The sequence below is a fragment of the Eubalaena glacialis genome, chromosome 13 (genome assembly GCF_028564815.1).
Source record: "Eubalaena glacialis isolate mEubGla1 chromosome 13, mEubGla1.1.hap2.+ XY, whole genome shotgun sequence".
NCBI lineage: Eukaryota > Metazoa > Chordata > Mammalia > Artiodactyla > Balaenidae > Eubalaena > Eubalaena glacialis.
Window position 1 is genome coordinate 63,489,998 of NC_083728.1, and position 27,210 is coordinate 63,517,207.

A 27,210-nucleotide genomic window follows, 5' to 3' on the forward strand; every position below is an offset into this window, starting at 1 on the left:
TCGGATTGGACCAATAGGAGCCCTCGGATCCGGCGCGCCCCAACCGGGCAGGGGAGCCGGGGCCGAGTGGGCGGTGCTTCCCCGTCAGCATGTGGGCGGGGACCAGCAGCCGCAGAGGCGTCGACGACGGCGGCAGCGACGACGACGTTCCTCAGTCTTCGGGGTAGGCTCGGCGGCGCCGGCAGGGCTGTGCGGAGCGGTCGGCGGTCTGAGGCGGCGGTGGCCCTCGGGAGGCCGCGGCGCCATGGCGGGGCGGTAGACGTGCTCAGGCCGGCGAGGCGAGAGGCGGCGGTGTTCATCCGGTCCGCAGCGCCCTTCGGCAGGGGCCGGGGGTGGGGAGGACCGGGGCGGGGGTCGTCGCGGGCAGCGCGGGGCCGCGGGGCGGGGCTCCCAGGCCGTCGGGGTGCAGGAGGCCTGGGCCGCCGCGAGGAGCCGCCGCAGGCCGCTGGGCCCCGCCGCCGGGCTGCTCGACGACGACGCTCCCCCGGGGGCCCCGCCTGAGGAGGACGCGGCCGCGGCGGCTGCGAGGCCGCGGGAGGCCGCGGAGGATGGAGGAGCGGAAGGAGGAGGGCGAGGCCGAGATCCAGGAGCACGGGCCCGAGCACTGGTTCTCCAAGTGGGAGCGGCAGTGCCTGGCTGAGGCCGAGCAGGACGAGCAGTTGCCCCCACGAGCTGCAGGAGGAGGCGGCGGCCGCCGCGCAGCCCGAGCACAAGCAGCAGAAGCTGTGGCACCTCTTCCAGAACTCGGCCACCGCCGTGGCCCAGCTCTACAAAGGTGAGGGCCGCCGCCGCCGCCATTTTGCTCTGCCGCCCCCGCCTCGGGCCCGGCCGTCGGCGGAGAGCCCGGGGGGCGGTTGGCTGGGCTCCGGCCGTCGCGCCGCGGCCCCGCCGCCCCCTCCCCGCAAGATGGCGCCGCGGGAGGCGGGCCCTCGGGAGGCGGCCGGGGGCCGGCGCGGGGGGCGGCCGGGCTTGGGGCCGCCCGGGGGGCCCTCCCGCTCTTGGGGCCGGGCCGCTGGGTGCCCCTGGGCCGGGGAAGGCAGGGGAGGAGCCCCCGGTCACAAAATGGCGAAGGGAGGCGGCCCGGGGGCCCTATTGTGCCGGAGCCGGCCTCGGGGCGGGGACTGCGAAGGGGTGCCTCCCTCTGCCGCGCCTCTGCCCCGGCTGCGCCCGGGGGCCCCGCGGCTCCCCCTCTCGCTCCGCCGCGACCCCCCTTCTTGCCCGCCGCCCACCTAGCGCGGGATCCCGGAACCCTTGAACAAAATGGCGAAATCTAATATGGCCGTTCGGAGTGATTGACGCCTAAATAACATGGCTTTTTCTTTTTGTTTTCTTGTCTTTGTGTGTTTCTTTCTCTTTTTTTGTTTTTTCCCCCTTCCTTTCGTCGTTTTTTCAGACCGAGTGTGTCAGCAGCCAGGACTTTCTCTCTGGGTTCCCTTCCAAAACGCAGCCACTGCCGTCACCAATCTCTACAAAGGTAAGGACAACCTTGCTGCATTGCCGGCTAAGGGGAAGGGCGGCCTGCGTCGGGGTTTAAGTCCTGCGTTCCTTAGTGCATTGGCCACCTTGACCTGGAGGGATCGCCGGAGTGTTTTCTGCCCCTGAATCCAGCCACTAACTCTCAGTACCTTGCAACTTGAGAATTCTGGCGGTGTGATGTCATATCTAGATAACGGGTTCTCAGCCGGGGGTGTTTGGTCCCCTCACCCCATGGCGATCTTTAACAACGTCTGGGGCACTCCAGAGTGTCATCACTGAGAGGAGGCCGCTGACTGTCCTCGGTGCACGAGGCAGCCTCCCCACCCCCCAACGGCGGTAGTGCCGAGGTTGAGAGGCCCAGAGCTCCAGACCGTGGGATGTGCTTCTTAGGCACCCAGGGAAGAAGAGTGTGTCTCACACATAGGTGGGAGGGACAACTGGTTTGTGGAAAAGCACCTCTTGGAGTAGTTTTTCTTGAGTTAGGCAATTTTGAGCATGATGGTGGCACAGCATGATTTAAGTGCGTCGAAAGCTAGCTAATTGGAATAATCTGTACGCACATTAACATGCAGATATTTGATGGACTTGCTCTTCCCTAGCAACTCCGTCAAATATTTGCCTTCCAAGCTACTTTCTGCCTGACCGTACATTGTTGGCAGGAAATCTGATCAGTTTGAGTTGATATCAAGATTTGTGTTTCATGGCAGTGCTTTTCTGCAGTTAATCCCCGCCCCCCACGTGAAGATGTGTGAGTAAATGTTCTTGCCCATCGTGTTCTCTCAGCAACAGTGGGTTTAGATTTTGTGCTTTGTTTTGAAGATTTGGAAATTTGGGTTTAATTTTTGGCAAGGTTTCTGTGGGAAAAGGATTTGAATTTGAGTGTTAATTTTAGTAAAAATGTAATTAAAATAAATGCTTTTAAACTGCTAGAAGCTGTTGATAATTGCAGTAGAGCTTTGTGTTTTTCAGAATTATCTAAATAGGTTGAAACAGGCTGTGGAGTGACTTGATTCTCAGATTCTTATCTGCATAAGAATGAGCAAATTAAGATAGCTTTCTTCAGGGAAAAAAATCCCTTATTTTGGATTTCCTTGGTAGACCTTGCAGTTTTTTGGGATGGTAATTTGAGAACGTAAACTAAACCTGGTGAATAGAATGTTAATTTCAGGGAATGAGGAACTAATAGTCTAGGCTTACTGAGAAAAGGGAAACCTAATAAAATGGTGCCCCAGTGGTCAACTTTGATTTTATATAGCTGACTTCCTTAAATTTTGACTCTTAACATTCATTACTGCTCGAGGGTTTTTAACATTCTCTGGAATGGCTCTTGGTTTCACCCAGACAGGGAATTTTGAAATAATACTTGAAACTCATATTTTTGGGAAACTCCGCTTTCTTGGATTATAATTTACATATAGTAATATCACTGTTTTAAGGTGTATGGCGTGAATTTGACAAACATGCATTGTTAGTAAATGGAATATATCTATTCCTCCCCCCCCCCCAACCCCCGGCAACCGCTGATCTGACTGCTGTGTGTATGGTTTTTGTGTTTCCATAATGTAATAAATAGAACCTTATAGTAGGTAGCCTTTTGTGTTTGGGTTCTTCTATCCACTTTTCATGTTTCTGAGATTGATCCATTCAGTTCACATAGCAGGTATTAATAAATAGTTCAGTGCTTTTTTTTTTTCTGACTAGTGTTCTGGTGTGTGGAGGTATCACGGTTTATCCATTCAGGTTTTGCAATTATTTTTTGCTTTAAGGGGAAGGCAACACATATTTTTAGTTCGTCTGTGTGCCCGGCTCTAGAAAAATATGAATGTTCTCTGACTTCTCAGTTTTTGGTGCTGTTGTGCGCTCCTGGAATGCATCTCTTTAGGACTGTAGCTGACGGTTTTCTTTAGTGTTAATTCTTCATATAAAAAAGTGGGCTCAGAAGCTGAACTCTGAAATAATCCCTAATTTGATTTCTTGATTTGAAAATGCTTCTTATAATGCATTAGTTTTCTTTGTTCAGAAAACGTAATGAAAGACATAAAATTTCTTTTTAAATAAACATGAAGTTCTTGCATCATGGCAAATGCTGGATTGTCAGTCCAACCTTAGTTTTATTTTGTATCCTATTTCTGTAAAATGAAATATATCTCCTTTTACCTGAGGAATGGTTAATTGTGGTTTGTGGAATTTGGTAGTATAGCAACATTATTCTGTTCCTAGCTGACTCGAGCAAAGTGTGGATAAGCTCTGCAGATCCTCACATTCTTCCTCCTTTTCAGGGTGTGGTCTTTAGAGAACAAGAATGCAGCTGTAGGAATAATTGGGCACCTTAAATAGAACCCATAAAATTAGCAAGGTAGTGTCACAGTGCATGCAGCTGTAAGTAGTGGTAAATTTAGAGTGTTCACAGTTCTGATTCAGTATCTAAATGTAATTTATGGGGGCGGGGATGGGAGATTTTGGAGGATCCTTGTAAATGGGCAATGCTCTTGCAGTTTGTATGATTAAGCGCTTATCTGACAAGCTAAAGATGGCTCATTTTCCCTCACCCAGCCTGGGGAGAGGTTGGTACTTTTACCAGCTTCCTGATAACACCTAAGATGAGCACATAGGAAGGTCAGAATTGAGGTAAAAGTCTAGCAGAGGGCCCCTTTTGATTGCCTGTGGCGTTTTGAAACATTGAAAGATGTAGTTGGTTTGGTTGAATGTGGCTGGAGACTTGGAGGAGAGTGAATTGGGGTGTCCTCAGTGTGGACAGAATTCAGCAAAATGGAGTTCCTTCTACTCCACGTAGTAAGTTGAGTCAGACATTGGCATCCTTTTTTGGAAGAGAAGAAAATTCTGATGGCTGGTTTTTGTTTTTACTTTTCTTTGATAAATCTAAAGGAAGTAATGTTTGTTAAATATTCAGTGGTGGTGTGTCCCCTGGCTTAGTACGTTTTTTGATGTCTGCAGCAAAAGGGAGTGAAGTTACTGAGGTGGTTTTAACTTGCCTGGTTGATGCTTATCTGAAAAATGCTTTGTCAAGCTCATCTCTTTCTGCCTCTTAAATCCACCTCCCATTTCCTTGGGTGACTGGTTTCAACCTCTCTCCAGACTCCTCATTAGGAAAATAATGAATTCTAAATTCCTTCTACAGTGTGGGGTTACTTGCTCAGTAGAGGCTACTCCTGTGGCTGTTATCGAGGACAGAGCCGTCCTTTGGAGCCTCGTGGTCAGCGGAGGTGGGCGCTGGGGCCCTGCTTGCTCTGCAGCAGCTGCCTGGGAGCCAGTGCTCACCCACATCCCCCAGAGCCACTTCTCACTGCTTCTCTCATTGTCATTACTCTCAACTTTGTAATATTTTTCTTTTTTGATTTTTGTTTTATGTTAAGCTCCTCTGCATTTTAAAACTGTCTGAAACTTTAGTTGCATACGGACTTCTCCCACATATGTTAAGAGCTTTCTCTTGATACAGTTTATGTTAAAGATGTTTCTGGTTTTCTCCTTGAACAGCATTTGCCCCAAGGTGTGACTCTAGCAGTACTTGGAGAAGGCCAGCAGCATCATTATCATGGAGTCTTCTGCTAGATTGTTCTAGTTCAGATTTTAGACTGTTACTTTTACTTAGTTGTATGGTCCTGGAGACAGATAATGGAACAAAAAATATTTCACTATTGTAAGCCTTCATTTTCTCAATTGTAAGTAGGAGTAAGTACCCACAACTTAGAGTGCAGGCTCTTAGTGTGTCATGCAATGAGTCTTCAAGCATGGACTGTGTTGGTGGTCAGGTTCTGTTTTTCAGATGGTGTTTTTGGCTATGGGTAGTGCTTAAGATGAAGGGAAGAAATTCTTATTATTTTTTTGTCTTTTTTAAATTTCTGTCGGAATAACCTTTGTGGTGTGTCTTCATTCTTCCCTGAAAGGGCTGAAAGTAAATAGAATTGACAGGAGAAAAATAGTATGATGCCCTTTAAAGTCCTTGTTTTTGAGACATCTTGATGCCAGATCCTCTTTATAGTGTGTAGTCACTTCATTGTGGCGTTCTTGGGCTTTTATGTGAACTGAAAGTGAACGGAACATACTGAAAATTTGTGGATGAGTGATAGGTGTATAAACAACTGGTCAGAGAAAGCATGTTCTACCTGGAGGCAGATAATGAAATTTCAGCTTATGTTTTGACTTTGTGGAGTTGGTTTGTGACTCCTGCTACAGAAAACTATTGCACTTTGAGAGTGTTCAAAACACCTTAGTATGGATTACAGTTGAATACCCTCAGTTTTATTTTACTAAGCAGCAGCCTCAGTCATTACTAATACCATTTGTAGATTTTTTGTGAATTTTTGTAGAAGACGGTCAGTTTCTGATGTGTAACTTCTCTGTAAAAGGATGTTTTGGCTGCAAATAGCAGAAAACAAAAGTCAAGCTGGACATGGATTGGCTGCTCTCTGCGTTGAAGCCTGAGGGTGGGATTGATTGAATCCAGTGGCTCAGGCCTCCCTGCTTTGCAGCTCTCTGTACTCCATGTGTGGGCCTGCATATACCAGCTTTGTCGTTAGGCTAGTTTCAGTGTGTTGGCAGCTCACACCTCACATCTTAGGGTCACTCACGGAAGGTTAGAGGAGCCTAGAAGCTTCTTTCCCGGGAGCTACCAGTAAATGACTTCTGTCTCTTGGCCAGAATTGGGTCACATGGTTATTCAGAACCAGTATCATAGCCACAGTTTCGGGGTTATGCAGATTTGTTTGGGACTAAACCACAAGTTTCACCACTTGAGCAAATGTGGAGGAAGCTTTTCTTCAGAACTATCCAAACAAAAACTTGGGAGTACCTTTAGGAAAGGGAGGACGAGGACTGGATGGTAGGGAACCGTGGCCACTCTGATCCTTCCCTGGTTCCTGCTGTTTGTACGCGCTAGGTGAAGATGTAAGTCAGTATGTAAGTTACCTAGAAGTTCGTGTTTATTTTTGGATGCCACTTTGTTAGGGAAGATAGAAATTATTTCCTCAAATCAATTGAAAAACGGGCTTCCCTGGTGGTCCAGTGGCTAAGACTCTGCACTCCCAATGCAGGGGGTCCCGGTTCAATAACCTGGTCAGGGAATTAGATCCCACGTGCAGCAACTAAGTTAGCATGCTGCAACTAAAGATCCCGCATGCCGCAATGAAGATCCCACGTGCCTCAACTAAGATCCATCACGGCCAAATAAAATATAAATAAGTAAATACTTAAAAAAACAAAACAATTGAAAGGCAGTTTTATTTTGGTCATGACTCAGATATCTTTTCCTTTTTAAAAAAAAAAATTATTATTATTTATTTTTGGCTGCATTGGGTCTTCGTTGCTGTGTGCAGGCTTTCTCTGGTAGCGAGCGGGGGCTACTCTTCGTTGCGGTGCGTGGGCTTCTCATTGTGGTGGCTTCTCGTTGCGGAGCACAGGCTCTAGGCACATGGGCTTCAGTAGTTGTGGCACGTGGGCTCAGTAGTTGTGGCGGACGGGCTTAGTTGCTCTGCGACATGTGGTATTTTCCCGGACCAGGGCTCGAACCCGTGTCTCCTGCATTGGCAGGCCGATTGTTAACCACTGCGCCACCAGGGAAGTCCCTAGATATTTGTTTCTAATGAAACAGTTAAAATACATATTTTTTCCTACAGCAGACTAGTTGGTTAGTGCAGATTGAGTTCAAAGTTCAAACGTTTTGTAGTTACTAGTACTCCTTGGAAATGTACCCTGATCTAGCAGTGTGATTTTCTGGTTTGTAGATCTTCTAAGGAGAATGGGAGATGACTTCTCTATTGTTGAGGAAGAAATCAATTGTAGAAAGAACTTTTGCTATTTAGTAACTTTTTAGGGCAAGGCCCTTTGAGCCTCAGTTCCAATTCCTTGTTTATGAAATTGAGATATCTGCTTTGGCTAACTCACATAAGGTTTGTGAGTATCAAAGAACTATAGATAGTGAAATCTGATTGTGTTTATGTTTCATGTAAGAAAGTTCTGCATTTGGTGTTCATTTCAGAAATCAGTGTTCATTTCAGAAATCAGTATGATTCTTTGCCTACTGCCCCTTGCCAGCAGTGGGAAAATGAGACTAATAAAAATCCCTTGAATTCAATTTCACCTATTTATATAAAAACAGTTTTCAAAAAATATGAAACAAAGATGTGTACCATGACTTGTATGAATCAGTTTTTTTTTTTTTTTTTTTTAGGAGTTTTGTAGAGTCAATCCTATGGGGGTACCCTGGCCCTGATTTGGGGGTACTGCGGTTTTTTTAAAAAAATTAATTAATTAATTAATTTCTGGCTGTGTTGGGTCTTCGTTTCTGTGCGAGGGCTTTCTCTAGTTGTGGCAAGCGGGGGCCACTCTTCATCGCGGTGCACGGGCCTCTCACTATCGCGGCCTCTCGTTGCGGAGCACAGGCTCCAGACGCGCACGCTCAGTAGTTGTGGCTCACGGGTCTAGTTGCTCCGTGGCACGTGGGATCTTCCCAGACCAGGACTCAATCCCGTGTCCCCTACGTTGGCAGGCAGATTCTCAACCACTGCGCCACCAGGGAAGCCCCAGTTTGTTTCTTGAATAAGGAAATGAATGTGTTGTGATTAAAGGTTAGATTGACATTTTGATGCCCTTGGGCTTTGCCTAACCTTCGAGATCATGGCCGTTTTCCACAGTGGCTTTGGCATCAGTAGAAGTGTTGGACGCAAGACTGTCCCCACAGTTTTCTGTGCTCTGCATTTCTAGAATTTGGGTGTCTAATTGTCAAGGTTCAGGAGTACTCAAAGCAATCTTTGGCTGAGAGCCTTCTGGAGGCCATCTTTGTGTGTACGTTTATTATTTTACTGGACACTAAATTAAGCAGTGATTAAAATCTAGTCTGGTCATTCCTAAGATTCTCCAATAAGCATTTAGATCTCTTCTACTTAGTGCAAGATGTGATAGGAGGGTTTTATTTTCAACCAAGTAACTCTTTAAAGTTCTTAAACATACGAACTATATTTTAAACTATGTTTTAGTGTCAATATGAGATTCTCTGTTTAAGGAAATAACTGAGATTGGATTAATCTGGGCGGTAAAGTAATTGGATTTGGCTTTCAGGATATGTTAATGGTATAAGACCAAATTATGTCCAGACAGTGCAAAAGCATGTATGTACCCGAAGACCTTAAATGTTAAATCAGCTTTTCTCCTCCTGTACTTCTTAGTCTGTAAAAGTCTGTTTACAAAATACTTGATTTTTAGCGTGTTCTTGGTTGGTTGTGTTGTTGAGACTTGTGCAGAATTTTTGAGGTGAAATGATTGGTCAGTTGCATACTTTTTTTTTTTTAAAGACAATCAGATGTTTTTATTTATTTATTTATTTATGGCTGTGTTGGGTCTTCGTTTTTGTGCGAGGGCTTTCTCTAGTTGTGGCAAGCGGGGGCCACTCCTCATCGCGGTGCGCGTATCGCGGCCTCTCCTGTTGCGGAGCACAGGCTCCAGACGCGCAGGCTCAGTAATTGTGGTTCACGGGCCCAGTTGCTCTGTGGCACGTGGAATCTTCCCAGACCAGGGCTCGAACCCGTGTCCCCTGCATTGGCAGGCAGATTCTCAACCACTGCGCCACCAGAAAAGCCCAGTTGCATATATTTTAAAAGAGGTTCACAACTACTTACATAACTGCCTTGCTTCAAAAGTATGAATATTGAGTTTTCCAACTTTGTTCAACTCTGTGATTAAAGCATCAGCCTGTTGCTGATCTGACTTTTGGGCTTTCCTTGTGTCCTCAATCAAAACAAATCAAAGCTCTTTCCTCCCAGGATTGTCAGGGGTTTTTTTGTTTTGTTTTGTTCTGTTTTTTGAACTTCCTCATCTGGTTCCTTCCCTTTGGCTCTTGAGTTTTGTATCAAGTTCAGCTTTTCTTATTTGCTGTCTGGTTTGCTAGGTGTACATTTACATGCCTGCTTCATCTTACTTTGCACTATCCATGCTTGCTTCAAACTTGTTTCTTGTACCCCTTTCAACTTTTTGTCCCTCTATACTTCCAATTCTGGACCTACCTCCATTTGGTTCTCGAAAAATAAAATTTCCTGAGTCATTCTTTTTGGAAACAGACTTCTCTGGTTAAGAGCTTGATTTTAACAACTGTTAGGGCAGCTTTGTAGAAACCTAGTTGCTTGTAGATCCATAACAGTGGACGGTTATCCTCCTTTCTGTGGTCCCATGGGATGGGCTTAGTTTACTCAATGACTTGATTTCTCTTAAAATGCTTCCAGCTCTTTCAGAATCACTTAAGGTCTACAGATAACTTTACAAGGTCATCTTAGGGATTATGCATCCTTTAAGGTTGGCTTCATCTAAGTCTTTAAGACTAAGAGATGGGAAAGCGCTGTATTAGCTTCCTAAATGCTGTTTACCTTTGAAATGGGGTTCGTGCTTGTTTTGTTTATGATGAAATGAGAAATCAGAGCACATTGATTCACATTGTAACTTGGGCATTCTAGTAGTGAGACACTGGAGAAATTACTTCATTCGTGAGTAGCTTTTTCTTTTAGACGCATTTATTTTTTATTTATTTATTTAATTTATCTTGGTTGCACCGGGTCTTAGCTGTGGCATGCGAACACTTAGTTGAGGCATGCACGTGGGTAGTTCCCTGATCAGGGAGCAAACCCGGGCCCCCTGCATTGGAAGGCGGAGTCTTATTAACCACTGCACCACCAGGGAAGTCCCACGAGTAGCTTTTTTTGTATCTGTAAAATTAGAAAGTTGTGATGGAGTTTAATATTTAAGAGTACTTCTGTGGGTAACTTCTTTCATTTTTCATTTTAACTTTTTAGCAATAAGAACTGATCATCTAAGGAAGAGGCCTTGTTATAAAGTTCTGTTTGTGCTGCCCTCTTGCCATCATTTTTAATAATGCAAATTCATGCAGCTTGGGAGCCTCTGTGATGTCTGGATTATGGTCTTTCTGGGACACAGGTCTTCATTCGCTGGTTTGCTTATCCTTTCAGCATCTACTTTAGATGTCGCAGACAGAATTAAAATCCAGGTCAGGAAAAGTAATAGAGGAATGAAGATACACTGGTGATTTTCCTGCTAGCACAGCAGCTCAACTAAAAATAAATTGCAGTGATTTAAATTTCTAAGTATTGATATTGTTTTCAATTGTGTAAAGCCACTAAAGGGGCAGGCATCATTTTATTGAAAATCTGGGTTCAATATGTACAGGGGGCAGTATCTACAGGGAGAATAGGAGACCAGTCAGAGATTTTAAGACAGGATCTTTTGGGAATGGTTATAAGTTACAGAAAACTGTTGGGAACTGGAAGCAGATTGAAAACGTTCCTGGGAAATGAATGAAGCTTCTTGTTTCCACAGTGCTGTTTGGCTTTGTTGAGCAGTCAATCAGAATTAATTTTCCCTTGTTATTTCTAAAATGTTTGCTACTGCTTTTAGTGTTTCCAGTTCTTGGTGCTGAACCTGTCAGTTAGGAGTACACCTCCGAAATGACATGGTACATGCAAGGTGAGCACCGCCTGAGTGACTTGTTGCGGTGTTTAGTCATCTGTTGAATGATGTGAACGCTCCTGTTTAGAACTCCTGAGAATTCTGTCTTTTCTCAAAGCTTTGTGGTTAAGAACCACAGACTCTGGAACAAAAATTCCAGCTCTTGAATACTGTGGTAGAGTTACTCAGTGTCTGTTTGCTCAGTTGCAGTGAGGGGACAGTAGTACTGCTCTCAAGGTATTCGTGTACCTTTTTTCTCAGGTGAAGCTGGGTATAGTACCAATAAGCCTTTAATAATTCACTTATTGTTAGCATTACTGAATAAACTAGCTTGATTAGATTAAGTAAGCTTTTTTAAGGAAATAGCTCTATTAAAATGGTAATTCGGTTAACAATAAGTAGTTCCTCTGTTTTTATCTGTTGAGTTTTTTTTTTAAAGAACAAGGCAGAAGCTCTAGGATTATGTGATGTGTTTACTGAATTTAGAACATTATGATTAGGTGTCAGGTATGATATTTTAAACATGAATGAAGTTCAGTTTAATAGATTACTGATAGACTTAAAGAGCCCCGTACTTCATGATATTCATTTTGGTGAACTTGTAAAATGGTGGTTTTCTTTAGGAGAGAATGCAGCTTGGCTCTACTGATCATCATGTATCTTTTTCTTATTCTTTTTTCCTAACAGAAAGCGTGGATACCCATCAGCGAAGTTTTGATATTGGAATTCAGATTGGCTATCAGCGACGCAATAAGGATGTGTTGGCTTGGGTTAAAAAGCGCAGAAGAACTATTCGTAGAGAAGATTTGATCAGCTTCCTGTGTGGAAAAGTTCCTCCACCGCGAAACTCTAGAGCTCCCCCAAGACTGACTGTAGTGTCCCCTAACCGAGCTACTTCAACGGAAACTAGCTCATCTGTAGAGACTGATTTGCAACCCTTCCGGGAAGCCATAGCTCTGCATGGTAAAGCCGTTTAAACATATTTCTTTGGAAAAATGGTTAAGAGTGTGCCTGTGGACCCAATTTCACATTTAGGTTTAGGTCCAGATATATTGTCTGTTTTTTGTCTATTCTAGTTACTACTTGCTCTAGAAATGTTTAAATAGAATGTAAGCTAAGAACTTACATGGGCAATTTTTGAATGTTAGCCAGCCTATCCTAAAAAAAATGTTTTTAGAAAGTTAGTTTGAGCTGATTGGTGTTACAATAACAGCATTTTTTGCAACATTGATTAGAATTTATTGCTTTACACACTTATATTTTACATGTTTCCTTACTCTTCTGAGTCAAAGAGGAAGTTCTTGTGTGTTAAGAATTCTGTTGCATCTGTAATTACCTGGAGAGCCTAGTCAGTGACAGGCAAGTAAGGCAGATAACTGTTGGGCTAGTTCTCATGGGAACTCCCTTTGACACCTTGGGTTATTGAGTGTGCCTGTAGAACCTGAGCGTTGATGACCCAAGAGGGAGTGGACAGATGTAAGAATAATTAAATTGACTTTCCTTATGTCTGTTGTCCCTTAGGGCCTTGCTTTGATAGTCAGGGCTGTGAGAGAGCAGGTCCATCACCGTCTCCCCAGGCCAGACCTGCCATAAAAAGACATTCTTGGCTGAGGGGTTTAAGTAATATTGGAGAAGCCTGTGGTATGTAGTCAGTAAGTTTGTTGTTGCTTGTTCTCTAATACAGGCTTCCAGATAGAACTGGGAGAGGTACTTATAGGACATTCAACACTGCTGTAAAAATAAAACAACAAAATAATAAGACTTGGTTGAAGCCAAGATGAAAACGTGGATTGTACAAGTGACTAAGCAGATAGAAGTAATTAGTGAGTTAGGTCATGAGTCCTGTTAAAAGTTAACACATTTTTGAGCCATAGTGTAGGTCATCTAAAATGAAATAGCCTGGTAATAAAAACTGGGATGTATACAAAGGGCTTCGATATCATCGAAGCTTTAATGCTTACAGAGATTCTTGTTCTCTTTGGCAAACATTGATTCTTTATCTAAAACCCCATTCAGAACATGGAGTTGGAAAAAGTGTTGTTTTTTTCCCCCTCCTGATTGTGAGTTTGTTTATGATAAGTTAAAAACACAAAAACATTTTATTTCAAGAAAGTCCATGATGTATGGATGCAGTACTTAAGACTGCTTGCTGTTTCTAATATAGTGGAATAGTTGATGCTGTCAGAAAGTTTGAAACTCAGGCAAAATAGAGATTGATCTGTTCCTACTGAATTAGAGTTTCACATCTTTTACCATTGTTTGAAAAAAATTACCAGAAGTGTACATAGTTTGTCAGATTAATTTTAGTGCATGGTAGTATTTGATGTAGTTTTGTTTTCCTTAAGCATTTTGATTTCCTTTGTCATCAAGTGGATTTATGATTCATTCCATATTTCTCTTGTTAAAGTGTCTTTTTTTCTGTATTATACTCTACTGTAGAAGGTAGTTTTAAGAAACATAAATGCCACTCTTGTTATAAAATCTTAATGCAGTTGTACACATTGTAAAAAGGGCAAGCCAGCAGCCCTCCCCCCCGCAACTACTATATTCTCCAAATCCCATTACATTTTTTTAAATTGAGTTTATTCAACTTATGATTTATTATTTTACTGAACTTTGGGAGTTTTAGTGGTGATGTAGATTTAGGAAGGTACTATTTATAATTTTGACTTATGTTTAAATTGTGAGGGTTTAAAGTTCAATTATAAAGCTTATAGAAAAATAACCTTTCCTTTCAATAAACTTACGAAGTAGTGCCAATCCAGAATACATTGCATTCCTAGGGTTCGTAAACTGAATTAATGTAGTTAAAACATGAAGTTGATAGGCAGTAATAGGGCCCCTTGAAAAGAGTACACAGAAACAAATAATATACTGAGTTTTGTGTTCTGTTGGTTTTAGAGGACATAGCTGTATTGGGAATGCTAGTCTGACTTGAGTATTTTTAGTAATTTGAATGATTTCTGATAATAGGGCATTGTTCACTAAATTGTAAAGCAGATTAATGACTAACTTTGTAACCGGGTGTCCTCATGATCTGATTTATTGAATAGCTGTAAATTGAAGTCAAAACTGTTCAGATCTTTTGAAATATATTTGGAAATTCATCTTAATTAGGGTGCATACTGGTCAGAATTTGGTTTTGCATAGAATTTGTTTAGCCAGATCTATGAAATGTGAGGTCAAATTGAAGTTCTTGGGGTTCTACGTTCGAGGGAGAGTCTAAATTCATGAAGTTTTGGGATGCCAGGGGGAGACAGGAAAAGAATTGGTATACTGAGGCTGACTTAAGTTTATAATTAAAGCAAACATTAGTGTAGGAGTCACATTGATTTATTCTTATCCATAAACAATCTCATGTCCTTAAAAGAGAGGACAGTTACCCCTGTAATTTTTTTTTTCTTTATCGGCTCCTAAATTCTCACTTCCACCAAATGCCACCCATATGTGCTTAAAATATGTTCTTTATAAGAAGACAGGTGGCCAAGATATAAGATAATTGTAGAGTTTTTCATGTAGACAGGGTGTGATGATAAGATCCTTTGATCAGTACCCTCATGAGCCTTAGACTTAAGTATTGCAATTAAAAGTACATCAATTAATGATTATCAAACAGTTTCAATCAAAACTGTCAACTAATGGTTATGGAGGTTTAAGCAATATAATCCAGTGCTCTATTTTGGCACTTGTTTGCAACATATGTTGTTTATTTTCTGTGTACCATGGTATCTCCTTATCTGGATGCTAAGCTCAACAGAGAAATCAAAGAAATGCATATGCATGTGCTAAATTGATTTCTGTCCTTTCCTTATTCATCCTTGTCTTAAAATAAGAACATTATCGAAAATTTACTGAGAACTGGATTAATAGCTGGCACCTTGTTTTTATGTAAACAAATTTCAGATAGACCAAAAATCATCTGGACCATTTTGTGGTTCCCTGCCTGCCTTTCTGATTATTCCTCTCTTAGTCATCCTTTCTCTTCTAGAGACTTTTCTTGTCTTCTCTTTAAGCTACTTTGACCTCTGACCTTTCAGTGACTTAGGTTACATTCCCCAGGATTTAGCCCTTAGCTACCTTCTCCTGCAATCCCTTTAAGGGCCATTTCAGTCTTAATTTCCAAAATTGGTCCTTATAGTTTAGACCCTCTCTCCTGATTGCGAAACACATATGCCCCATTGTCCCCTGGCGGACATCTCCACCAGGGCGTCCTGCAGGCGTTCAGAGGGACTCATCCTTCCAGCCTCAACAACAGCAAAAACAGGTCTTTTCTTCACCTTGCCACTCGGCAGATACGTATGTGGCAGATTCTGTGCAGTTTCTAGGGAATATATGATTGAATAGGGTGCTTCCTTTTCTGTTGAGGCCAATGCATACTTGGATAATTTATTTTGATGTCATATGTAAGGTGTTCTGGGGTCAGAAAAGGACATTTCACAGTGCAGCCTGGCCATGGGTTCAGAGAAGGCTATTCTGGAGGAGGTGAGTTCTGGGCGCTTGGAATAATCTCCTTCATGCTCTTGCTTCCCAGTCCTGAGTTGACCCATTCACCAGTCCATCTTTTCTGGGACCACTGGAGTGATCTTTTTGATCTTGTTGCTTCACTGAAAAATAACCTTTGTTTCCCTGTGTCCTCTAGGGTGAAGTCTGAACTGAGCACAACATTGTAAGGCCCTTGTGATTTGATCTGACCTTGGGTCAGATATCTTAGCCATACTGTGTAATCTTTTGAACACCTTCATGCTCTTTTCTAAGTTTTTCCTTCTGCCTGTTCATCCCTTCAGACTGATCGAACATCTGTGATGAAGCTTTCCTTCAGTTCTCCCCATTTTCTCCAACCTTCCCTGAGCTGGGTGTCTGCTCTCCCCTTTTGCTTTGCTTCCATAGCTATCCCTTCCCATAGACTGGTGCAGGGGCCAGTGGTGCAGGGGCCGTGTCTTGGAGCTTCTGGCTTTAACAGAACCTGGCATAGACGTGTTCTGAGCTTAACACAGGGGTTCAGAGGTCTGCTAAGTCAACACAGTGGGGGCAGAGAACCTTTCCAAAGAGTTGAGGCTTATAGATCCCCAGGTGACTGCAGTATGAGGAGGGTGAGGAGAATGGAGAACAGAGCGGGTATATCTTAGTGTTGCAAAGTCAGCTCTTCACACTGAACAACTGAGTCTTGGAGTGGGGCCTGAGGGTGATGTACCTTTAGAGCGGTTCTTTCAGTGTTTACTTCACGTCAGCATCCTGCTGAGGAGGGTCTCATTTAAAACTAATAATTCCCCTGGATTATTGCCATTTTATTGATGAAGAAGGCTTATTTGGCTAAAATAGACCAGGTCAGTAAATGGTAGAACAGATATTCCAGATCTGTCTGGCTCCCAAATTCAGTACCTCTACATGTGTACATTTGCGGTTTCTTTCCCTCCCCTCCTTAGTAGGGCTGGCGGGTGGCGTGGGAAAGGTCTCTAGGCTTATTTTTCTTCCCTAAAGACATCAGACTATATACATAAGTTTGGTATTTCTTGCTGGGGTTTTTCCCCATAAGTGAATCTGGGTAAGTAGGCTTGAAGATGAATGGCTTTTGACCTGTATTTCTGGTTCATTTTAGCAGGAAGAGTATTTAGGCTTTGTACATAGGCTGCATTCGCAGCATGACCTTGGGCAAGATGGCTAACCTCTCCAAGGCAGTCTCCTCTGAAAAGGAGATACATAAAGTGAGAAGCAAAGTACCCACCCTTCAACAAAGTGTTCTTTGCCTTGAGAGAAGGAGGACTTCTGGTTAGTTCTAAGTCCTGAGTGCCCTCTTTGCCTCTGGATGGCATTACTGCAAAAAACAGACCTGGAGGTCAGGTGGCCTTTGAGGATACTTTTTCTCCCTTTTCAGGAAGGGTGGCTTTTTAAATTGCAGATAATCATTCCAGAGGAAGGGATAATTTAAAACTTAGTGTTAACTGCCTACTTATATTACTTGCTAAGATCTTGAGCTTCTTTTATGTTGGTATAAACTGGTGAAGTTGGTGATGTTCTCTCTGTCTACTGGATGGAGAGATTCTGAGCTGACTTGCCCAAGCTAGTGCTGTGTCTAGAAAGCCTTAGATTGAAATCTGGTTTCCTCATTTTGAGTTCTGTTTGTCATCATGGGGATTAGGTAAAAAGGGTCCAGAGCTAGAATGGGGGCACATATGTGGAAGATAGAGACCTGGATGGGAGAGTAAGCCGGGTGCCAAGTCAGACTTCACTCATTTGCTAACTTTATTAAAAACCTGCTCTCACTCAGTCATTTCATAGGTGGACTTTGTAGGTTTTTGGCCCTGGTTCAGACTGTACCATAAAAATTGGAGACACTTGGTTTTATCAGTAGTTCTAAAAGTCATTTTGATGGCATTCTTGACTGTAGTACAGGGAACTAAAACCCCATTGGGACTGGGTTGACCCTCTGTAAAATTCATCAGTTCACACAGGGTCTGGGTGTTAAACTAGTCACTGGTGGGAGCCATTGCTGTCACTGGCATTTGGCTTTAAGATACCTCCTTGCTCAAGTTCAAGTTCCTTTTGTGTTTAAACAACAAAAGTTTAAAAAAGACAGTGGGCTACTACATTTGTAAGTACTGAAAGAGTCTTAGGCAAATGCAGGCAGTCTAGCCTTTAATATGATATTGGAGAATTTCCCCCGAAAAAGGAAAGTAACAAAAGAAAAGGGTTTTGTTATGTTTGTCTGTTTTTGAGAAAACACTGTGTGTGTTAAAAGATAGTTTTTTTAGCGAGGATTAAAAGTCTGAAGCTTTTTAGTCTGGAAACGTGTGTGTGTGTGTGTGTGTGTGTTTGGCTGGCTGTGGTGTTATGAGTTCTGATTTCTGCAATTAAAATCCTTCTGTGGAAGGTGCGGTCATTTAAAAATGCAAGTGTATCTTGTTATTCTGTAGCCTTTCCTATTGCCCAACATTTACTGAACACAGTAAACAGCCAAGCATTCTATTTATTAGAGGCTAGTGATAGGGGCAGGTGATACAAAGATGAATCACATAATCTCTCAAGGAGTTTCTAGCCTAATAGAATTGTATTATTAGACAGTTTGAAGCGTAATCCCAGGCAATCAGTTTGAGGCACAGTGCCATCACTTTAGGAGTTAATAGGCTCTATATCTGGCCTCTCTTTTTTGTCTAACAAAGTCTTTTTCTGGTATGTGGTGATCCTTAGTCTCGTAAATCATTAAATTGCTTGACAAGATTCTTGGATCTGGAGAGACTGGGTATAGGGCCATATAAGAAAAATGCATTAATTTGATACCATATTCAAGGGTGTAAGGTCAGGTAGGAATTTTTTACTTAGAAAAAAATGTAAGGCAGATTCCGAATTTGTTATAAAATGGATCCCTTCTTCTAGAGTTTTGGAAAGCTGTGATTTTAGGCAGCATGGACCAATAGGATTTTCTTGCTCCTTCGAGCCACAGGTTTTGTAGCTTTTGTTATTTTGTCAGAACATTCTTTGGCCTGTGTGTAGTAGAGAAGTTACCAAATTTTGGTGAGAACAAATCTTCCTGATGAAATTGAGATCTGTACATTTAAGAAGAAATTTGATTATTTATGCTTGGTTCTGTCTTTCTCCCCTTTTCTATCACTCTTCATTCCTTCTGTTGATAAAGCTAAATATATAGAAACAAACATTGACAGCCACACAAATACTTAGGTTAAGTGCTCTTAAACCGATGGTACAGTATGAAAGAAACTTGACAATTTTCTGTTGTAGAGAATTAATTAGAACTGACCTGTGGGGGATTTATTTCCAACCACCTTTCAAAATCCCCTTTCCTCCTCTTGCCCACACTCCTAGCACAATGTGTGGAACACAGTAGATTCTTAATAAATGCTTGTTGAATGTTGCATTCTGCATCTTCTTGAAATAACAGAACTGTCAATAGTCACTTAACAGTAAAATGTTTTAAAAACTTATTTGGAAATTAAGATGTAAGAGATTAATGCACCAAAAGCAAATCTCATCTCTTAATTGCTTAAGATTGATTATTTCAAGTAATCTTCTTTAATGGAAACTCTTGTGAAGGCTGGAATTTTTCACTATACCTTTTGTTCAGACCAGCCTCTGAGAACAAGAACAATTAAGGCAATTAAGATAGCATTAAATTTTTGACGAAAAGTTGGCATTTTCTGTATATTAAGATTAGATATTAGCTACTGAAGTTTCTGTGGGTAGGACTTAATTAAAGCTTCCAACATTAATAATACAGAACTGTTACGAATTTGCAGTAAAATTTTCTTGGACATTTTTTTCATTGAGGTGAAGAAGTCCATGTAGCCGTGCCTCAAAGCCAGTTTACTCACCTAGTACTTCCTTAATAATCCATTGGTAGTTTAACATATAAGTTTTATTTTTTTTCACTAGTTTTCTGATTTATAAATACTGATTTCTTGGAAAATTTGAAAATTTCCAAAAAGTAAAAAATTCAGTATCTTGTTTTCCCACTATACAGAGATAACTGCAGTTAAATGTTTGGTGCATTTTCTTCCAGTCTTTTTTTTCAATGTATAAATATTAAAATTATTTCATAGTTGAGATCATGCTGCGTATATGGTACTGTATCTTGCTTTTTTCATTTTAACGTCGTGAGCATTTTTCCCATGGCATTAAAACTGTCTTTGAAAAATTGAAAGCATTTTGGGCTGTCAGCATAACTGAAAATGTTTTCTTGGTGTGACACATGTATCTTTGTAATTGGTTTGATTTAGTGTGCTTTACTTCAATAAAAGTTCAGTATTACAATTTACAGATTGGGGTGGGGAGTGGTATCTACTTCAAATTACCCAAATCTTCCTAGTAGAATTCACTTTTCCAGGATTGAACTCCTCCCCTGGTGCACTTAAAACACGACATTTACACACAAGTGCTTGCTTGCTTTAAAACCTCAGAATACAACTTTGTGCAAAGGGAGTGTATGTCCATTTGAATAGTGCAATTCATTTCAAATGCAAGAATGCCTGTTTCTTAGGGTTCCCAGTCAGAATGTTAATCACCTTGTCCAAGTTGCGGGGATTTCACATCCCCCTTCTGCCGGAGATGAGAGAGCTGGTGGCGCAGACCTGCAGAGGGTCCTGGACCTGTGCTGAGTGGAACCACAGTAAACAGTCTGCCTTGTCTCCTCCAGGGCGAGTCTCGCAGGTGCTGAAGGGGGCTGGGAGGCCAGCAGAAAGGGTAGAGGCGGCCTCTAGGCCTCTTCCAGGGCTGCCGGATGGAGGAAGGGAGGCTGGCTGGGCTCTGCATTTGCTCTTTCTGTGTGACCTAACTATGTGCTGGTAAACTGGAATTACATGTAATTAATTCTGAAAACAGGATTTTCTTATGACCCTGAGCATGACCTTGGTATGAAAATAATAGTTCTGTGCTACTTTTTAACAATTTGCCATGTAACCTAGATTCCTATAACTTGGACTGTAACTTTGTTTTAGCTCATGTGGGAGCTTTCTTTTCAAAGTATGATTAAATCCTCCTGATCTTTTTTCCACCCCTGCACTAATCCTTTAAAATGAATGCAGAAACTTTGAAAACTGATAAGTTTATCTTGTATTAAGCAATGGAGATTCTTCTGTCTAATCATACTACTTGTTCTACTGCTTTTTGTCAATTGATATTCCCATAGCCCTTTTGAAAAAGTGTGTTTTTGGTAGAAATTAAGTTGTATGCCCTTGGGCCATACAACTTAGTTTTTAGTTCTGAAGCATGTTTAGATTCTCTGTACTTGTATAGGCCTGATTGTTCATGTGGCTTAGCTAAGGTTTCCTAAAGCATCTTCTAGTAGCTGTCATTGGTTTATAAAATAAAATTTGGGTTGTTTAAAATATATATTTTTTGGTTGTTAATCTTAATTTTTTTGACACTTGTGGAAAGTCTTTTGGGGGAAGATGAGACAGTTAAACTTTGAAAAGAATTTTCACTGCTGAGAGTAGATAATCATAAATAGGTAATGTTGCACATTGTGATTTTGCTTTAGCTGTCAAACTAAGCCCAGAGTCATACACCCAACAGAAAAAAGATTGTGGTTTTCTGGAAGTTACTGGGGAATTTTCAAATTGACCAAATTGATGTTTAATCTCTCTTCTTTTTTCATGGAGGATAGCAGTTGAAGGATTTGCTTGAGGTGCCTCTTCACTTCTGATGGAGCGTTTTGAGCCTTGGGTGTTAAACATACAGCTACGTGGCTCCTACATTAACAAGAGGGGCATTGGAGCAGGGTTTGTTGAGTTCTTTTTTGGGTATCAAATGCTTAGGGGATCCTGAGTTTAATTACTAAAGTAGCCCAGTTTATTGCTGAGGGCCCATATTTTGCAGCATAATTACCATAGAATCTCCTGCATTATGAAACAGGTATGTAAAGGTGGTCTCAAGTACGCGGACACCTTTCAGTATGTTACAGGCTGCGAGATTAGGAAAAAAGGCACAGCTCTCCCCTCAAGGAGTTTACAGTCTTGGTGGAGAACTTAAAAACAGAAAAAGAAAAAACCGAACCCAGGGAGTTGGGAATAATTGAGTTTTAACTTCATGTCAAAGATTTAAGTGAAGAGAGCCACCTGGGTATATTTCCTGGCATTGGAGAGGTGAATAAACATCAACAGCTTTGGATTTCAGAGTGACGGGTAGGGCTCTGAAGCATTCTGTTATGTGCCAGGCACTGTGTTCATGAGATACAGATGTAAAGACACAGTGTCTATAGGAAGAGATGAGCAATGGTGCTGTGCTATGTGAAATCAGCCCGAGGCGTTTCTTTCCCTTCTTTTTAACTTCTAATAAAGTTGTGTGGGCTGGGGAAGAAGCAGCGTGGTTTTTTTCTGAAGATGTTAGGTTTGAGAGGGCCAAAAGGCAGTTAGAAATATGGATGGGCCCTTGATCTCAGGGAAAATGTCTGCTCCTGTGGCACGGATGTGGAAAATGATGCCTGTGGGTAAGCTAAGACGCCAAGGCTCTCACCTGGGTGACATCAGCCTGTGAGGGGCAGAAGAGAAGCCTGCAAAGGCCAGTGAGGAAGGAGCAGGCAGGTTGGAGAACAGCAGAGGAGAGTTTTCAAAGGAGAGGGAGGAGAACCAGGAAAGTAGCCCCAGACTGGGAGGTGGTGCTGGAGGAACTAGGGCCTCAGGCAGTGGGGAACAGATGTTGGGAGGCAGGTGCAGCCCGGGCCATTTTTAGGAACTGCAGATGAGTTGATATTGGCAGTGCATGATTAAGCCTTAGGATGGGAGTGAAGAGGGCAGAAGGGAGAGTTAGCTTTAGCTGTTCAGAGACCTGCGAGACAGGCCGGGCCCTAGATCCTGAGGCTGAAATAATATAGGCTCGAAGAGGTGGGTAGCATAACATGAGTAGGAATTTAGATTCTGTTTGAGTCTTGGGTCCCAGCTCTTGCTTACTAGCTCTGTGACCTTGAGTGGCTTACTCAACCTTTTAACCTTGGCTTTTCATCTGCAAAAAAGGAGATAACACAAATATCATAGGCTTAGTTTGAGGATGAAATTAAAAAGTGCTTATTAATACAGTGCCTGACATAGGAAGTACTCCAGTATTAGTGCTTTTATTTACTTTTAATAGGCACTAGCCTTGGAAAGGAGTGAGATCAGATTTCCTCTGGCCACCAGCGGAAGGGAGAGAGGATGCATCTTCTACAGGGAGAGCAGTGAGGGGACTGGTTGATTCCTAGTGTAGGGAGTTGAGAGCAGTTTAGAAAGGAGGTGTGGACTGCAGAACTTGATCAGCATATATGGGAGGTGGTTGAGGCCAGGGGTTTGGGAATGTTCACAGTATTTGTAGAGTGAGAACAATGTCAAAGGGAGTTTAATAGCTTCAGTGTGGTAGGAAGCAGAGAGTCCTTTTTCAACTTAATGTTCAAATTTAAAGTACATTTATGGAGTAAATGAGAATGGGCCCCTACGAAACCAACCTCTAAGCTTACTTTAAGGTACAAGTCCTATTCTTGGGAAACACTGATTATACTAGATCATATCAGTTTAGTCAAGCACTAACAAAATCCATATATGAGGCTAGGATAGCCCAAGGGGGAATCCGTAAGAAGGAAAATGCACAGGCGGTGATGTCAGGTTATTAAATTCAATGCTGTGGTTTGTTTCCAGGCCTCTCTCATGCCTTTCACAGGTGTATCCTGAACATTTAGAAGCAGAACATACATTGGCCTCCTTTAACTGTTCAGGGGTCTAAGGAATGAGTGTCCCACCATGAGTGCTGGAATACTCTGGATTTAGTAACTCTTAATCTTGAAGGCAAGGCAGCAGGATTTTTTGTACCACCCTTGTTCTCCCGCCCCCCGAAGGATTAGAGATGATGCTGAGTGAGGCTGCCCTAAGGGGTATCTACCAAGTATAGTATAGTCCAGACCTTGGGGTGATCATGTAGCCTGATTTGTCCAGGGCAGAATCACTTTGTATTTGATGTCCCAGGATCATTCTTGATAGTGACCCTTTTTCATGTTCAGTAGTGTACTGTTTTAGATGCTAAATTAAAAAGTCCTCCTTATCTATAGAAGTGTCAGAATAAGCCCACTCAGGCTTGAAAGTGACTGCATGCTCCCCTGTTTGCACACACACACGCAGCACAGGGATCTATTGGAACGGTGACTTTGAATAACCAAAATGTTCTCCTGTTTAAAGCAAGCACCTCCTTCCTCAGCTCTAAGTTACATATAGTCCATACCTAGTAGAGTAGATGGCAGGATTTCATAATGGAGTTGTACACCTAGCACGGTGCCTGCCGCATAATAAGCTTCCAGTAATTGGTAGTAACCAATACTGTAAATATTGGTAGTATTACCAGTGAACATCTCCTATGTCAAAGCCAGATGATTCGTTCTTCCAGGAAAAAACTGCTCCCCGGTGACCCCCTTGCAAGGAAAATAGGCAGACATCCTTTGACACTGTGACGACGTTGAAAGTAAAGTTGGGTTGCTTTCAAGAGGGTTAAATAATCGAGCAACTCTAAAACCTTTTTTCTTCTTCCTAGGTCTTAGTGGTGCAATGGCTAGTATAAGCGTGCGTTCGAGTACCCCAGGCTCTCCTACACATGTAAGCAGTGGATCGAATGCTAGTCGAAGGAGAAATGGACTCCATGATGTCGATTTGAACACTTTCATATCAGAAGAAATGGCACTCCACTTGGACAATGGTGGAACTAGAAAGCGTACCTCAGCCCAGTGTGGCGATGTCATTACAGACTCACCAACCCATAAACGCAACAGAATGATCTAAACTGCAAACATTTTCACACCCACCATGCTGCTTGAAAGCCACTTGATCCTCAACATATACTATTATTGCAAAGGAAACATGAGGCCATCTTCCCTTGTTCACTGTTTAAGACAAGTGAATTCTATAGTGGTTGCCATAAAAGGAAGTTCTAGGTATTTACAGTAGATGCCTCTTGTAACTATGGCTTTCTTAAAACTATAGTCCTAGCAGAGGACATCAGATATCGTGTAGTCGTTAGCAAGATCATCATAGGCAAACATATATCTGTTTCAAGGCTAAAAGTGACCTTAACTGTATTTATTCTCAAAGGGAAAGGAAGTATCAGATGTTTATTTGGTTATAGAATGCTTTTTTTGGGGGGGGTCCATTTCCTGCTGTGTTGAGTATTTTGCTTCAACAGTATTGCCAGGTTCCTAAAATTGTCTAAAACACGTGATTTGGCTTCCTCGTCAAATCGCCAGGCTTCCATTTTTGCAGCAGCACTGTACCATGCACCTGGTTTCTCTCTAGTAACAGTGTGCAACTTCTGATTATTGAACTGTGCCCTATTTTTAGTTTTCAAAGCAGTTTCTAATTCTGGTGATTGTGTGATGTAAAGAGGTGCTATGATGGTCATGCAATTAATACTTAATATCAAATCAATACACAGAACTTTATTGGATTCACTTTGTGTGTGTTAGTGCTCTAAAAGTAGCAATATTATTAATTTGCCCCCAGATTAACCTTGTAGGATTAAAATACTCATTTTTAAGACAAGTACTACTTCCCATGCAGGGTACTGTCCTTATGGTAAATGTAAACATGTAGACTGCATTCATGGTGACCTAAAGTAGAGAGGTCATGAACTTTATGGGCTTCCTTTTTGGTTCAGTATTAGAGCGAGATGGATGGTGGGAGGGTAGGTATTCTAGTCTGTTATATTCTGTTTTACATTTTTCATGAATGTTCTGCTTCGTGCAGTTTCCACTGGAATGGGTGGAAGATAAAGGTCTTTTATCTGCTAATAATGTGATCACACCTCAAATAGCAAAACCCAACTCTCCAATCCCTCTCCTATAAAGTGCAGTTTGGAATCTCATTCTGGAAAAGATGAAATCGCATGGAGGTTCTCTAGATGTTAGGTAGACTTAAAGTTCTCAATAGATTCCTCTTTTGAGTAAATATAAGACCTCTTGTACCTACAATGTTTTAGAGCATGTTTCATCTTCATTTTTAATATCTTGAACTGAATGGTAGTCTTTTTTTAGATGAAGAACTGATGTCAGCCTGCCAGGTACTGTAATTTATTCTATCATATTATTATAAATGTATCAAGTAGAACAGTGAAAATGTTTCCTTGCAAACTTGTAGCTCAGTATCAGTTACTTTGTTTTTATCCTTAAAAGACCATTGCAAATCAGTGTAAGGGTTTTTCCAGTAATTACTCACAGCACTTTGTTAAAGTTTGCAATTTCTTCAGCCATTTAATAATCTTTCTGTGAAGAAACTTTGCTAAGTTAACCATAATATTCATTGACTGGGTGGGATGTGAATGTAATGTGTGAACTGAAGAAGTTCTGTATTCACTATAGATACAGCCCTTATTTAAAAAAAGTCAATTCCATACTAAACCTAGGAATGAAAGTGAGGCATTTCTAAATTTTTGCAAAAGTGGATCATTTTTTTTTGTTTGAATATGATAGGAAGAATTATAGCAATGTATCATTTTACCGGAAACGGGTGAGCCTATGTATTATGAATACTTTCAGGCTTCCCTTTGGAATATATCAAGAAATGCATCTGGAGTTATCTTTGTTTTTCTATCGTTGTAAATTTAGATTCTGGAATTGGGTTTGGTGGTGTGAAGCGTTGCTCACAAGCAGCCAGAACTCCTCTTCCTAAAGGATTTTGAGGCTGAGGAACACATATTTAATCTCCCCTTTATGCCTTGGTTCTAGGTCCTCTTTCCAAGTTAATAACAAAAAAAAAATTTTTTTTTGGTGGTTTTTGTTTTAGTTGGTGCTCTGAAGCTTAATCTCAGTACCCTTTACTCTCGATTGTCAAATTTTGATAGAACATGTGCCATTTTCTTTGGTAAGAGAAAGCAGGTCTTCACATCTGCCAGAACACAATTTATATATCTTATTGGCTCCATTAAACTTTTTAAAAACTTAAGCATTTGTTACTTTTTTCCATTGCATTTAATTCTAAATGCTCTGTCACCCAGCAGTAACTCTTCCCCCCATCTCCGTCCCGTTGCTCTCCTGTGCCACCCGAGAGCACAGGATAAACCGAGACCTAGGAGTAGAAAGGGAAATGATTTCTCTTAGGAAAACTTAGTTCTGACTGCTAGATTTTTGCAGCCTTTCTTTGTGCCATTTTAGATGCAAAACAAATCATGGAAGATTGCATATTTGTGTGATACTTTTTAATGTTGGTTTTTTTTTTTTTCTCCCAGTCTCTTGAGAACATTGTAGGCTGACAGTTTACTTTGGGGGAACAGAACCTCTTTTCATCTTAAGCTAGATTCTCTGATTCTTTTAGATGTCATAGCTCATGAGTTCTGTTCCTGTCACCCTAACTTGGCATGAGTGGGTTCAGTTATCCTTAAACTGCAGTGTTCTGAGCATGGCTGAAGCATTAAAAACTTAAGTATATAATGTTTGGTATTTTATAGAGCAAAATTAATGGAAAGCATTTGGCTGAATCTAAAGACCTGCAGTCAAATTCTTCAATGTGGTTTACCCAACTGGAGTAGTGGTACACACCTTAAATCATTCAATGAATAAATAATTTAAAAAACCAAAAAACTTTGGGGCTTGTCTGCAGTTTTGTTTTGGTCATCACATCTGAACAACTTTGACATAATCAAATGAAGCTCAGGCTTAAAAAATAACTAGCCGAAATATTTTTCCCAAGGGCTGCTGGAACTCATTAAACTTGAGTCACTGTGGCTTTTGGGCCTTAAGGTTGCCGTACAGCAGTGAAAGCTGGGCTAATTTGCTGAACAGTAAGGGGGGTCGCCAAGGCCTGGCCAAGAGGGTGAGCT

General features: G+C 41.8%; 1 protein-coding gene across 1 annotated transcript; it reads left to right on the forward strand.

Annotated features, from left to right (window-relative positions):
• Positions 1-227: 227 nt before the first annotated feature.
• Positions 228-26,971, forward strand: HAPSTR1 (HUWE1 associated protein modifying stress responses). The gene is given in 5 exon segments (XM_061210153.1): positions 228-668; positions 670-775; positions 1,394-1,474; positions 11,629-11,904; positions 23,938-26,971. Coding segments are annotated over 5 exon segments (828 nt in total). The 5' UTR covers positions 228-548; the 3' UTR covers positions 24,183-26,971.
• Positions 26,972-27,210: the final 239 nt, after the last annotated feature.